Source organism: Salmo salar, chromosome ssa09 (genome assembly GCF_905237065.1).
Source record: "Salmo salar chromosome ssa09, Ssal_v3.1, whole genome shotgun sequence".
Classification (NCBI taxonomy): domain Eukaryota; kingdom Metazoa; phylum Chordata; class Actinopteri; order Salmoniformes; family Salmonidae; genus Salmo; species Salmo salar.
In genome coordinates this window covers 47,364,613-47,380,312 of record NC_059450.1, presented here as the reverse complement: position 1 = coordinate 47,380,312, position 15,700 = coordinate 47,364,613, and the positions used below count along the sequence as shown (strand labels likewise).

The following is a 15,700-nucleotide window of genomic DNA, read 5'->3' as shown; positions in this document are numbered from 1 at the left end:
CTAACTTCCGGGGAATTTACTAACAATTTACTAAATTACTCACGATAAACGTTCACAAAAAGCATAACAATTATTTTAAGAATTATAGATACAGAACTCCTCTATGCACTCGATATGTCCGATTTTAAAATAGCTTTTTGGTGAAAGCACATTTTGCAATATTCTAAGTACATAGCCCTGCCATCACGGGCTAGCTATTTAGACAGACACCCGGCAAGTTTAGCCTTCACCAAAATCAGATTTACTATAACAAAAATGTTCTTACCTTTGTTGTCTTCGTCAGAATGCACTCCCAGGACTTCTACTTCAATAACAAATGTTGGTTTGGTCCCAAATAATCCATCGTTATATCCGAATAGCGGCGTTTTGTTCGTGCGTTCCAGACACTATCCGAAAGGATAAATAAGGGTCGTGCGCATGGCGCAATTCGTGACCAAAAAAATCTAAATATTCCATTACCGTACTTCGAAGCATGTCAACCGCTGTTTAAAATCCATTTTTATGCCATTTTTCTCGTAAAAAAGCGATAATATTCCGACCGGGAATCTCCTTTTAGGTAAACAGACAAAGGAAAAGAAAGCTTTCGGTCGACGCGGGCACGAGCCTGAGTCTCACAGTACTGTAACCAGCCACTACCCAAACGCGCTACTTTGTTTCAGCCAGAGCCTGCAAAGCCACGATTCAGCTTTTTGCCGCCTTCTGAGAGACCATGTGAGCTGTAGAAAGTGTCACGTTATAGCAGAGATCCTTTGTAATTGATAGAGATGGCAAAGAAGTTCAAGAAATGGTCAGACAGGGTACTTCCTGTACAGAATCTTCTCAGGTTTTGACCTGCCATTTGAGTTCTGTTATACTCACAGACACCATTCAAACAGTTTTAGAAACTTTGGAGTGTTTTCTATCCAAAGCCAATAATTATATGCATATTCTAGTTACTGGGCAGGAGTAGTAACCAGATTAAATCGGGTACGTTTTTTATCCAGCCGTGTCAATACTGCCCCCTAGCCCTAACAGGATATATATATATATAAAATAATATTATTTATATATGTTTAAAAGGTATATGATCACACTGGTAATAGATCATTTGTAGTATTACTTGTGACACAGCTGAGTGAGCATAAAATGCGCAATTCTTTTCTCTTCTTTTTCGGCTACCTCTCACCTGACTTACTGTCCCGTCCCTCCGCTCTCCCTCCCTCCGCTGAGAAAAAGGGACACAATCTTCCAGCTGATAGTGAAACTCAAGTCACGCTGCATTATTTCTGCCTCACGCACCAATTCATGTTGTTACTCTTATTCCTCAATATTAAAATAGACACAAGCTGCTAATAATAACAACGCAAGCTTATCGGAACACATTGCTATAGTCATTCACTGAAGCCGCAGTGCTGGTTGAGGCGTAGCCGCAGTGCTGGTTGAAGCGTAGCCGCAGTGCTGGTTGAAGCGTAGCCGCAGTGCTGGTTGAAGCGTAGCCGCAGTGCTGGTTGAAGCGTAGCCGCAGTGCTGGTTGAAGCGTAGCCGCAGTGCTGGTTGAAGCGTAGCCGCAGTGCTGGTTGAAGCGTAGCCGCAGTGCTGGTTGAAGCGTAGCCGCAGTGCTGGTTGAAGCGTAGCCGCAGTGCTGGTTGAAGCGTAGCCGCAGTGCTGGTTGAAGCGTAGCCGCAGTGCTGGTTGAAGCGTAGCCGCAGTGCTGGTTGAAGCGTAGCCGCAGTGCTGGTTGAAGCGTAGCCGCAGTGCTGGTTGAAGCGTAGCCGCAGTGCTGGTTGAAGCGTGGCCGCAGTGCTGGTTGAAGCGTAGCCGCAGTGCTGGTTGAAGCGTAGCCGCAGTGCTGGTTGAAGCGTAGCCGCAGTGCTGGTTGAAGCGTAGCCGCAGTGCTGGTTGAGGCGTAGCCGCAGTGCTGGTTGAGGCGTAGCCGCAGTGCTGGTTGAAGCGTAGCCGCAGTGCTGGTTGAAGCGTAGCCGCAGTGCTGGTTGAAGCGTAGCCGCAGTGCTGGTTGAAGCGTAGCCGCAGTGCTGGTTGAAGCGTAGCCGCAGTGCTGGTTGAAGCGTAGCCGCAGTGCTGGTTGAAGCGTGAGTGGAAGTAGGCTTATAAAAGTACTGAGCAAAGTTGTTGACAGTGTTGAATAACAACTTAAACATGAACTCACTCATAAAAAACAGCACCTCTTTGCTGTATTCATTGAGTCTCTAGTCGTGGTTTTAAAAGTAAAAAAAAATAAAAAAATATCTCACAGCATCAACTTTGCTGTGCGTTCAAGGCTTCTTTTTATAGTCTATGGCTCGAGAAAACTGTGCAGACACAGTGATCTGAGCTATCTGATTGGCCAGTGGTAGGCCTATAAGTGCACTTGATTTGCTCTCTGGGCCTGCCGGGTAGGAGGAGTTCTACCTTCAGACCAGTGGCGGTCAGTGCCGTTTCAGATGAGGGAGGACGATTTATTTTTCTTGAGCGCGGCCTTATTTCTATTACATCATAATGGATGACTGTCATTCATATTCCATTCAACCAGTTCAATGTAACAGCGATAGGTTTAGGCCACTACCTGATTCTAGAATGTTCCCTGTACCCATTATGAGGTTGCTACAACCTAGACTACGAATGACGGTTTACAATGTAGGTACACACAGGCTGTATGACAACCGGCCATGATTGGGAGTCCCATAAGGCAGCGCAAAATTTACCCAGAGTCATCCGGGGTAGGCCATCATTGTAAATAAGCATTTGTTCTTAACTGACTTGCCTAGTTAAATAAAGGTTAAATTAAAAAAATGTAAAAATAAACACAGGTCGAGACAAATTTGAGGCGACAGACAGTGGCACATGGACAGTGACATTCAATACCGATCTAGCTGATCAATAGAGATCTAGCTGATCTAAGATGTAATTATTAGTCCAACAGTTACAAACAAGAGTTTCTATTGGACAAATTCAGGTATGTTCATCCCCGTTTTGTTCCATTTGCCTTTGTTTAAAGAAACATTTTTCAACAGAATCGGCGGAATGAATACACCCCTGATCACGCGTAAAACACAGTTCACTTTCATAGCAGCCACGTTGTATTCCTTTTGGAATCTACGTTATGCTCTCTCCTCCTTTCACCTTTTCCCTTCTTTTGTGGACTTCAATGCACAACACATCAGCTGTTTGTGACCAGATGAAAAAAACCTTTCCAAGCCAAACCGCTACACACAGCCTACATCGTTGTCACCATATTAGCTAACGTAACATCATAGTCAACATAGCTAATAGAACTAACGTGTTAGTAAACCCGCTACAATCATGCAGTAACGTTACAGTGTACAGTCAGTAAGCAGTTACAGTGGCGGGCCCCGGTGGCAATAAATTAGTCAAACCAAGTGCAGCTAGCCAACGTAGCATCCCTCTGTTTGAGCAGGTGTTTGAGTTGGCTACACTAGCTAGGCTGCATTTGCAGTAAGTGACACTGAAAGTGAGAAAAAAAGGACACTCTTTTGCTTCTTCATTTAGGAAGAAATGTATTTGTTCAAAACTGTTCCAACTATTTTCTCTCTCTCTGAGTTAACAACTCACCACATTTTATGCACTGCAGTGCTAGCTAGCTGTAGCTTATGATTTCAGTACTAATTCTCTGATCCTTTGATTGGGTAGACAATGTTTCAGTTCATGCTGCAAGAGCTCTGATAGGTTGGAGGACATCCTCCGGAAGTTGTCATAATTACTGTGTAAGTCTATGGAAGGGGGTGAGAACCAAGAGCCTCCTAGGAGATTAGACACTAATCACAAATAGACCTAAGAGGTCAGACACTAATCACAAATAGACCTAAGAGGTCAGACACTAATTACAAATAGACCTAAGAGGTCACACACACTAATCACAAATAGACCTAACTAATAATGTAAACGCAACAAGTTCCTGAGTAAAAGGTCCACAGGCTAAAGATAAAATTAAGTAACTTAAATTTAAAAAATACCATTGTATTTGGAATGATTATAAAACCCTCGCAAACAAACAAACAGAAGTCCACGAGACACGCGTTTTCAACTGCTGTCTTGGTAGGAATGTATGCTTCTCAGTGGAAACAGACCTCCGTGGCAAAAAAAACTCCAAATTAATTAACAGATTGAGTTCATTTATTTTCCAAGCGAAGGTATTTTAAGGGAGTATGCGAGACTCTCACTTCGCCTAGCCAAGTTCAGCTAGGAGCAAACCCAGCCTATGTATGAGGACGCCTTTAGAATGGTCAGGGGATTTACTAGCAAATGACAATGACCCCAAGAGTTGGCAAGACAACACAAACTGATCTAGGACCAAGTTAGGGATTCAAAGCCACAGAGAATGTTAATGTGTCATTATCTAGAGACTGACGCCAGATCAGTTGTGGTTGGACTAAAGGGATTACAAACATGTCTAAATGTAAAAACATTCCATACATTTTCAGCCTTCTAGCCAAGAGATATTCAGAAATCACAGAGGGAGACAGATACAGGTTTGAAAAGACAAGATGAATAAAACAATTGATTGAAGTGAAAAAAGAACAAACAGAAGGATAGGAGAGCATCCCAAATAAGGATAAGAGATTAAAAACAAGGAAGTAAGGAGAGGAAGGGCAGAAAGAGGAAGTAAGGAGAGGAGGGCCAGAAAGAGGAAGTAAGGAGAGGAGGGCCAGAAAGAGGAAGTAAGGAGAGGAAGGGCAGAAAGAGGAAGTAAGGAGAGGAGGGTCAGAAAGAGGAAGTAAGGAGAGGAGGGCCAGAAAGAGGAAGTAAGGAGAGGAGGGCCAGAAAGAGGAAGTAAGGAGAGGAAGGGCAGAAAGAGGAAGTAAGGAGAGGAGGGTCAGAAAGAGGAAGTAAGGAGAGGAGGGCCAGAAAGAGGAAGTAAAGAGAAGAGGAGCAGAAAGAGGAAGTAAGGAGAGGAGGGCCAGAAAGAGGAAGTAAGGAGAGGAGGGCCAGAAAGAGGAAGTAAGGAGAGGAGGGCCAGAAAGAGGAAGTAAGGAGAGGAGGGCCAGAAAGAGGAAGTAAGGAGAGGAGGGCCAGAAAGAGGAAGTAAGGAGAGGAGGGCCAGAAAGAGGAAGTAAGGAGAGGAGGGCCAGAAAGAGGAAGTAAGGAGAGGAGGGCCAGAAAGAGGAAGTAAGGAGAGGAGGGCCAGAAAGAGGAAGTAAGGAGAGGAGGGCCAGAAAGAGGAAGTAAGGAGAGGAGGGCCAGAAAGAGGAAGTAAGGAGAGGAGGGCCAGAAAGAGGAAGTAAGGAGAGGAGGGCAGAAAAAGGAAATAAGGAGAGGAGGGTCAGAAAGAGGAAGTAAGGAGAAGAGGAGCAGAAAGTGGTAGAAAAGAAGAGGAGGGGTGTTGTCAGTCACCTGGTTGACCTCATCCTTGTCCAGTCCCAGGACACTACCCATGAGCCTCAGCACCTCGGAGCGTTTGGGTTTCGGGGTGTGGAAGTACCCCATGAACAGGTTCCGCATCAGAGCCCTGAGCAGACAGAATATAAAGAAAAGTAAGCAGCCATATCCGAGCCAGAACAGCACATAGGGGAGGAGCCTATCTCGTGTTTCTGTAGCGTGAGGCAGCTTGATGTACAAGTACACCCCCTGGACAGGACGTCTGAGCGGACAAAATACTCTGAACCACAAAGAGTCATTACACATGCATGATAGGGAAAATAACACGGCCTACTATCTATTACATATAGCTCTATTAACACGGCCTACAATCTATTACATATAGCTCTATTAACACGGCCTACAATCTATTACATATAGCTCTATTAACACGGCCTACTATCTATTACATATAGCTCTATTAACACGGCCTACTATCTATTACATATAGCTCTATTAACACGGCCTATAATCTATTACATATAGCTCTGTGTGGTGGACGATATCAAACGGCAATTTTCAACACTCGTTTGAGAAGAAATACATTAAGATGTTGTTAACACTGTAAACTTCAGCAGTTATATTCACAACCTCTGATCAATTTACATGAAAGATGAGATTAAATACCAGGGTTGGGGTCAATTCCAATTGAAGTCAGACAATTCATGAAGTAAACTGAAATTCCAATTCAATAAGCCGAAAAAGGAAAAACAATTTTTTAAAGTTATTCCATCTTTTAATTAGAAATTCAAATCACTTCCTGAATTGAATGACTTTCATTTGAATTGTCCCCAGACCTGTTAAATGCATTATATTTAGTCAGTGTAGTGTCTAAATGCATTATATTTAGTCAGTGTAGTGTCTAAATGCATAATATTTAGTCAGTGTAGTGTCTAAATGCATAATATTTAGTCAGTGTAGTGTCTAAATGCATAATATTTAGTCAGTGTAGTGTCTAAATGCATAATATTTAGTCAGTGTAGTGTCTAAATGCATTATATTTAGTCAGTGTAGTGTCTAAATGCATTATATTTAGTCAGTGTAGTGTCTAAATGCATTATATTTAGTCAGTGTAGTGTCTAAATGCATTATATTTAGTCAGTGTAGTGTCTAAATGCATTATATTTAGTCAGTGTAGTGTCTAAATGCATTATATTTAGTCAGTGTAGTGTCTAAATGCATTATATTTAGTCAGTGTAGTGTCTAAATGCATTATATTTAGTCAGTGTAGTGCTGAACTTACTGGTCTACTTGTCCCTCTGTGCTATTCAGCAGGTTCATTAACTTGTCCTGAGACTCTTCCAACATCTCCTGCCTCACATCAACTGTAACACACACACACACACACACACACACACACACACACACACACACACACACACATTCAACGCGCTGCAGCTCCTCAGAAGTCTGAAGCACGGTTAGTGTGGCTATACCTCAACAGTTAAGTCTGTCTGTTGGACAAAAACATTGACATATTTGTGTAACAGAGACAACTATGCCAAAGAAAGCTTCAGTCATCAGGGAGGCAGATCAGGACATGTTGGTCCTCAGGACAGCATCCAGGCCCCCACCCTTTAACAGCCTTATTAGTTAAATAAAATGGATACCCTCACAGCTCACAAATGTCTATTTCTATGGCGTATGAAAACATATATGTGTGTGTGTGTGTGTGTGTCTCGTGTGTGTATATAAGTGTGTGTGTTCGTCTGAGAATGTGTTGTGATGCCCCTGTCTGAAGCTGAAAGGGTGAAACTATACCCCAGAGAACCCTGTCTGAAGCTGAAAGGGTGAAGCTATACCCCAGAGAACCCTGTCTGAAGCTGAAAGGGTAAAACTATACCCCAGAGGACCCCGTCTGAAGCTGAAAGGGTGAAGCTATACCCCAGAGGACGCTGTCTGAAGCTGAAAGGGTGAAACTATACCCCAGAGGACCCTGTCTGAAGCTGAAAGGATGACACTATACCCCAGAGGACCCTGTCTGAAGCTGAAAGGGTGAAACTATACCCCAGAGGACCCTGTCTGAAGCTGAAAGGGTGAAACTATACCCCAGAGGACCCTGTCTGAAGCTGAAAGGATGACACTATACCCCAGAGGACCCTGTCTGAAGCTGAAAGGGTGAAACTATACCCCAGAGGACCCTGTCTGAAGCTGAAAGGGTGTACCAGGTTCATCAGTTTAGACGGAGGAACCTGGTACACACTTTCCTGGCATTCCACTTAGACTGGTCAGAAGTAGTGCACTTTATTTCCCATAAGGCCCTGGTCAGAAGTAGAACACTTTATTTCCCATAAGGCCCTGGTCAGAAGTAGAACACTTTATTTCCCATAAGGCCCTGGTCAGAAGTAGAACACTTTATTTCCCATAAGGCCCTGGTCAGAAGTAGAACACTTTATTTCCCATAAGGCCCTGGTCAGAAGTAGAACACTATTTCCCATAAGGCCCTGGTCAGAAGTAGAACACTTTATTTCCCATAAGGCCATGGTCAGAAGTAGAACACTATTTCCCATAAGGCCCTGGTCAGAAGTAGAACACTTTATTTCCCATAAGGCCCTGGTCAGAAGTAGAACACTTTATTTCCCATAAGGCCATGGTCAGAAGTAGAACACTATTTCCCATAAGGCCCTGGTCAGAAGTAGAACACTTTATTTCCCATAAGGCCATGGTCAGAAGTAGAACACTATTTCCCATAAGGCCCTGGTCAGAAGTAGAACACTTTATTTCCCATAAGGCCATGGTCAGAAGTAGAACACTACACTGGGAACTAGTGTTCCATCTAGAGCCTCGCTAAACCTACTGTGAAGACAACGGAAAAAGCAGACCAGTGTTCAAAAGAGGAACTTGACGATGCCAACAGGTATGACATGTACAGACTGTCAGGAAGACAGCAGAGGAACGGAACAGGAACGCATGTCATCCAGAACATCTCTAGTTACAGCAGGAGGAGGAGGACAGGTGTTTGATCCACACAGATCAGGTCAGACATGTTGGGTTAGGAGACAATAAGGACACTCTGTAAATCAGAGCAAATATTGTTTCTACTATGTTATTTTATATGATAAGAATGAAATGGAAAGTGAAGGGGATACTATAGAGTCCTCCATGCCCAAAACCACAGCCTTGACCACTATATAAAACCTCTTACACAGGCCTCCAAACTCAGCCTGGCTTTATTATAAGCTCTCTCTTCTTCATGTTCCTTCATGCTGGATAAAAAGCCTGACATAAGATGGCTGCTCTCCCACCTTGTTTCTTGAGCTCTTCTAGCTGTTCTTCCTTTAGGTCCAGCTGGTCAGTGAGTCTGGAGGCTGAGTCCAGCGCTGCATTAGCCTCATCTAGGTTGATCTGAGAGAGTAACAGAGCGAGAGACAGAGCGCGCGCGCGAGAGAGACAGAGCGCGCGAGAGAGAGAGAGACAGAGCGCGCGAGAGAGAGAGAGACAGAGCGCGCGAGAGAGAGAGACAGAGCGCGCGAGAGAGAGAGACAGAGCGCGCGAGAGAGAGAGACAGAGCGCGAGAGAGAGAGACAGAGCGCGAGAGAGAGAGACAGAGCGCGAGAGAGAGAGAGACAGAGCGCGAGAGAGAGAGAGAGAGCGCGAGAGAGAGAGAGACAGAGCGCGAGAGAGAGAGACAGAGCGAGAGAGAGAGACAGAGCGCGAGAGAGAGAGACAGAGCGCGAGAGAGAGAGACAGAGCGCGAGAGAGAGAGACAGAGCGCGAGAGAGAGAGACAGAGCGCGAGAGAGAGAGACAGAGCGCGAGAGAGAGAGACAGAGCGCGAGAGAGAGAGTGCGAGAGCGCGAGAGAGAGAGCGCGAGCGAGCGAGACAGAGCGCGAGCGAGACAGAGCGCGAGCGAGACAGAGCGCGAGAGAGACAGAGCGCGAGAGAGACAGAGCGCGAGAGAGACAGAGCGCGAGAGAGACAGAGCGCGAGAGAGACAGAGCGCGAGAGAGACAGAGCGCGAGAGAGACAGAGCGCGAGAGAGACAGAGCGCGAGAGAGACAGAGCGCGAGAGAGACAGAGCGCGAGAGAGACAGAGCGCGAGAGAGACAGAGCGCGAGAGAGACAGAGCGCGAGAGAGACAGAGCGAGACAGGGATATGATAAGTAGACCAATAAGTCAGAATGTAACATAAGGACTATATGATTGAGGAGTGAATGTGTACTTGGTGAGAGTCGTTATGAAGTGTCCTACCTGAAGTGCTGAGGCTCTGTCCTCCAGTTTAAGTGCTTTTCTCCTCCACTCGTCCTTCTCCCTCTTGTATTTATCAAGCTCTGACGAATACATCGCTTTCTCTTCTGTTGGGAAGAGAACAGAGAGAAGAGGTTCATATCTTTATAAAGACCAGAAGAGCTCTATTTTCTCTATCGGAGTTGATGTTGCCTTTAGATTAGACTGGTCCCAGATCTGTGTGTGGGATAGCATCAAGTTGGCTATAGAGCACAAACAGATCTGGACACCAGGCTATATTCTCACTACAGCCTCAGTGACCATAGAGTTAGCTATACAACACTAACAGATCTGGATACCAGGCTATATTCTCACTACAGCCTCAGAGACCATAGAGTTGGCTATACAACACTAGGCTATATTCTCACTACAGCCTCAGAGACCATAGAGTTGGCTATACAACACTAACAGATCTGGATACCAGGCTATATTCTCACTACAGCCTCAGTGACCATAGAGTTGGCTATACAACACTAACAGATCTGGATACCAGGCTATATTCTCACTACAGCCTCAGAGACCATAGAGTTGGCTATACAACACTAACAGAGCTGGATACCAGGCTATATTCTCCCTACAGCCTCAGAGACCATAGAGTTGGCTATACAACACTAGGCTATATTCTCACTACAGCCTCAGAGACCATAGAGTTGGCTATACAACACTAACAGATCTGGATACCAGGCTATATTCTCACTACAGCCTCAGTGACCATAGAGTTGGCTATACAACACCAACAGATCTGGATACCAGGCTATATTCTCACTACAGCCTCAGTGACCATAGAGTTGGCTATACAACACTAACAGAGCTGGATACCAGGCTATATTCTCCCTACAGCCTCAGAGACCATAGAGTTGGCTATACAACACCAACAGATCTGGATACCAAACATAATCAACATGCATTACAGCAGAGAGGCTAGCCTGGTCCTAGACCTGTTAGTGGTCTTGCCAACTCCAATGGTCCTTATCATGGCATTACACCGATCATAGACGCTATCTACACAGCACAAACTGATCTGGGATCAGACTAGCGGAGGGCCAGTAGTCTTGCCTTGCTGGAACTGCTCTAGCACCATCTGGAGGTTGGACAGGGACACGGCGTACTGGTTGACCTGGTCCTGTGCTGCTCTGAGCTGGATCAAGGCCTCGTCTCTCTGCCTCACCGTTCCACTCAGCTGCTCCTGGAGAGACTCCACCTGGAGAGACGCCTGGTGGCTACAAGACAAATAAAGAAGATGACTCACGTTTTTCTACTCCCCTTTTGCTACCCAAACCTCTTTCAGAGGGGTTGGGATAGGGCAGAACACAAACTTTCCATTGGACGTACATTTCTGTGTTTGTGGACACGGGACGATAAAGTATTTATCCGTCTGTAACTCAACCATCACCAGTGATAAACAGACCATCTGTTTTCAGGGTCTTGTTCATTAGGACATACAGTAGCAAAAAATGTTTTCAAGACGTTTCAAAATGTTCAGATAGTACTTCCCTGTTTCATCTTCATGCCTACTGAACATGTTTACCTGGTGCTCTCCACCTGACTGGAGGAAGTGGCCAGTCTGTCGTCCAATAGCGTGACTCTCTTGCGTAGCTCCGCCTCCCTGTCCTCAGCAGCCAGGACCTCCCGTGTGTAGGAGTCCTCTATCTCCAGCAGGTGGTTACGTAGCCGGTCCAGCTCCAACTTTAACCGCTGCTCTCTGTCCTTCACATGCTGCAGCTGAGAGAGAGAGAGACGGACAGGGAGAGAGGAGAGACAGGGCAAGAGTGAGAGAGAGAGGAGACAAACGGAGCGAGAAAGACAGGGAGAGAGAGAGAGGAGACAAACGGAGCGAGAAAGACAGGGAGAGAGAGGAGAGGGAGCGAGAAAGACAGGGAGAGAGAGACAGAGAGAGAGGAGAGAGACAGACCAAAAGAGAGAGAGCCATAAGGAGAGAGAGAAGAAAGAGACGGGGGGGAGAGAGAGAAAGAGAGAGACAGGGAGAGTGGTCACATGGGGGGGTTGATATTTACCAATAGCAGAATATTTCACTACAAATAATATTTGATTGCCATATACTATCCATAAATATATCTGATAAGGAAAGTATCATATATCCGATACGTATTGGTTATGAAAGTGTTACGTATTTGTTACGTATTGGTTATGAACGTGTTAGGTATTGGTTATGAACGTGCTACGTATTGGTTATGAACGTGCTACGTATTGGTTATGAACGTGCTACGTATTGGTTATGAACGTGTTAGGTATTGGTTATGAACGTGTTAGGTATTGGTTATGACTGTGTTACGTATTGTTATGACTGTGTTACGTATTGGTTATGACTGTGTTACGTATTGGTTATGACTGTGTTACGTATTGGTTATGACTGTGTTACGTATTGGTTATGACTGTTACGTATTGGTTATGACTGTGTTACGTATTGGTTATGACTGTGTTACGTATTGGTTATGACTGTGTTACGTATTGGTTATGACTGTGTTACGTATTGGTTATGACTGTGTTACGTATTGGTTATGACTGTGTTACGTATTGGTTATGACTGTGTTACGAATTGGTTATGACTGTGTTAGGTATTGGTTATGAATGTGTTACGTATTGGTTATGACTGTGTTAGGTATTGGTTATGAATGTGTTACGTATTGGTTATGAATGTGTTATGTATTGGTTATGAATGTGTAACAACCCCCCTAACAGGTGTCCTTCAAATAATAGCAGTATGTGATGGGGTGGACGATATGGCCAAAATATCAAACCACCATTTTCCTAACGGAAACCCTGGACGGGCCACCATTTTCCTAACGGAAACCCTGGACGGGCCACCATTTTCCTAACGGAAACCCTGGACGGCCACCATTTTCCTAACGGAAACCCTGGACGGCCACCATTTTCCTAACGGAAACCCTGGACGGCCACCATTTTCCTAACGGAAACCCTGGACGGCCACCATTTTCCTAACGGAAACCCTGGACGGGCCACCATTTTCCTAACGGAAACCCTGGACGGCCACCATTTTCCTAACGGAAACCCTGGACGGCCACCATTTTCCTAACGGAAACCCTGGACGGCCACCATTTTCCTAACGGAAACCCTGGACGGGCCACCATTTTCCTAACGGAAACCCTGGACGGCCACCATTTTCCTAACGGAAACCCTGGACGGCCACCATTTTCCTAACGGAAACCCTGGACGGGCCACCATTTTCCTAACGGAAACCCTGGACGGGCCACCATTTTCCTAACGGAAACCCTGGTGTGTATCCATCCATCCTACCTCTGTCTGTACGGCTGTGGTATCCATCTGTTTCTGTTTGAGAGCCAGCATGACCTGGTCTCTCTCCTGCTGGAAGGCAACAGCTTTCTCCTGCATGGACCTCAGCTCATTCAGCAGCTGGTTCAGCTCCCCAGACTTCTGACTGTTGCCCTGGGAAACGTATCAATAAAAATCAATCAGCTGGTCCTGCTTCCCGCTCTTCTGACTGTTGCCATGGGACACCGCAATGGAACGGTCAGGTTATAAAAACACACACACACACAGTCACACACACAGTCACACACACATATATAGTCACATATACCGGATAGGTGCAGTGAAATGTGTTGTTTTACAGGGTCAGGAAATAATACATTATTGATAGGTTTGTAAAAAGATTTAACCAAGTGTTTGTCAATTTATTTAAATTATTTTATAGCCTATTTTACTTCGATTGAATTTGTATTTTCTTTCACTAGATCTGTAATCTATTACTCATTATAAACTGGGTGGTTCGAGCCCTGAATGCTGAATGGCTGACAGCTGTGGTATATCAGACTGTATACCACGGGTATGACAAAACATTTATTTTTACTGCTCTAATTACGTTGGTAACCAGTTCATAATAGCAATAGGGCACCTCGGGGGTTAGTGATATATGGCCAATATACCACGGCTAATGGTTGTATCCAGGCACTCCGCGTTGTGTCGTGCTTAAGAACAGCCCTTAGACGTGGTATATTGGCCATATACCACACCTCCTCTGGTCTTATTGTTTCAATAAAGGATTTGAGTTATAGCATTTCAAGTCCCAAAGGATCATTCTCTCAAATGTATAGTTAGTAGTTTACATTAAGTGATTTTGTACAGTACAAACATCCTAACCTGTTCTCTGTCCTTGAGCATCTTCTCCATGGCGGCAGCCTTCTCCGACATGGCGCTCCTCTCAAACTCCTTTTCCCTCATGAGGAGGGACACCTGCATGTTGGTCTCCTGCAGGGCTCTGAACTCTGACTCCTTCTCCCTGCTCCGCTGGGCCACAGCCTCGTTCTCATCCTTCAAAAGAACACAACTTTATGGTCCAGGTTTCAGCCAACAAGGGAAATGTGTCTTCTGCTCCGCTCTCAACCCCCTCCAGACAGCACACTTGACCCTCACAGTTGACCCTCACAGTTGCAGTGCAGTGCCGCTGGATGGAGAGCATGTTGTGGGTTTAAGGGCCTTGCTCAAGAACCCAACATCTTTAGGATGTGAACTTAGCAGCCCTCCAGATTTCAGATCAATCCAGCCCAGGATTGGAACTGGCTACCTTCCGGCTAAAAGTTTTAACTCCTTAGCCACTGGGCTACCTACCTTCAGCTTCCTGGTATCCATCTCCAGGATAAGGGCTCGCTCCTTCAGGTTGGTCACGGCTTGTTTTAACACCTCGTTGTCACTCTCACGGTTCCTCAGGCTCTCACTCACCTGGAGAAATAAACAAATGCACAGATTGAACGGCTGCTAGAACTTTCTGCTTTGCACCTATGTGGACACTCAAAATGGCTGCTAGAACTTCCTGCTTTGCACCTATGTGGACACTCAAAATGGCTGCTAGAACTTCCTGCTTTGCACCTATGTGGACACTCAAAATAGCTGCTAGAACTTCCTGCTTTGCACCTATGTGGACACTCAAAATAGCTGCCAGTCCACTCATTATATTATAATTCACCTGAATTGACCGTTGTACTCATTCTAATGAAGGGGTCATTACTCACTTGATTCAGTTGCAATTGAATATAGATTTTATTAAATATAGATTCTATTGAATATAGATTTTATTTAAAGTTACATGTCTTAACAGCATACGCTGTGCCTTTCTTATATCTCTCTCTCTCTCTCACACACACACACACACACACACACACACACCTGGGTGAGTTGATCTCCTTTAGTCTTGATGAGCAGGTCTTTCTCCCTGACAGAGCGCTGCAGAGCGTCCAGTCTCTCTCTGACCTGTCTGGACTCCTCAGCTTGGCCACGCTGCTCGCTGTCTGACACCTGGGCTGAGTTAGACAAGCGGTGGTTGTTCTCCAGCAAGGTCCTGATCATAGTCTCCCTCTCAGACAGGAGGGCTCTCAGAGACTCCAGCTCCTGTCTTAGTCCTTCCTGGTTCCCTGGTGTTGCAGGTGCTGCCACCTGGTGTCTGGGAGGTTCCACTGCAGCAGGAGGCTGGGCAGTAGACATCAGAGCAGCAGACAGTGTGGTGACTTGGGGACTCTGCGCCACACTGTCCAGTTTCCCCAGGAGGACATCTTTAGTACTGCTCAGCTGGCTGATGGTCTGTTGGACGTGGGCTAGCTCGTGACTGAGACTGCCTAGTTTCCTCTCCTTCTGCTCATAGCTGTGGATCAGACGGCTGTAATCCACCGAGAGATTCGAGGTGCAGTCGTTGTCAGCATCCACCTATAGGATTAGAGCCAAACAGTCCTTTATTCATCACAATAAGGCTGCTGAGTGACAATCACTAGTAGGTTCAGTGGGCTGGCCTACACGTCACATTGTAGTTGACAGTAGGGTTGGGCGATGTCAACCTTTGTCCTATCGTGATCATGTACCCATAAAACATTATGATTTACGATGCCAACACCCCAATTGGGACCCCTCAAAAAAACTAAACAGAAAACTGACAAATTATAATGTTGTTGAAAGACTTTCCTTTCAGGTGGAGGAGAAGAAGAGGTGTCTCTGTGTCAGTGATGGACCAGTGTCTGATGAGGAACAGGCTGTCTTAACGTAATGAGTTAGGTTATAGGACTACATCATGATGGACCAGTGACTGTGTGATGAGTGTATATGGTGTCTATGGTGATGTCTATAGGGTCTATGG

At 45.4% G+C, this 15,700-nt stretch overlaps 1 protein-coding gene across 1 annotated transcript in view; it reads right to left on the bottom strand.

Moving 5' to 3' along the window:
* The window catches only part of LOC106611476 (thyroid receptor-interacting protein 11), a 61,693-nt gene that overhangs the window by 10,882 nt on the left and 35,111 nt on the right, over window positions 1-15,700 (bottom strand). The window contains exons 21-30 of the mRNA XM_045723745.1: window positions 14,743-15,276; window positions 14,188-14,298; window positions 13,720-13,890; window positions 12,856-13,005; window positions 11,108-11,301; window positions 10,636-10,799; window positions 9,544-9,647; window positions 8,598-8,697; window positions 6,596-6,677; window positions 5,329-5,443 (exon numbers count right to left, since the gene is read on the bottom strand). Coding sequence (XP_045579701.1) covers window positions 5,329-5,443; window positions 6,596-6,677; window positions 8,598-8,697; window positions 9,544-9,647; window positions 10,636-10,799; window positions 11,108-11,301; window positions 12,856-13,005; window positions 13,720-13,890; window positions 14,188-14,298; window positions 14,743-15,276 — 1,725 coding nt within the window. The remainder of the gene's footprint in view (window positions 1-5,328; window positions 5,444-6,595; window positions 6,678-8,597; window positions 8,698-9,543; window positions 9,648-10,635; window positions 10,800-11,107; window positions 11,302-12,855; window positions 13,006-13,719; window positions 13,891-14,187; window positions 14,299-14,742; window positions 15,277-15,700) is intronic.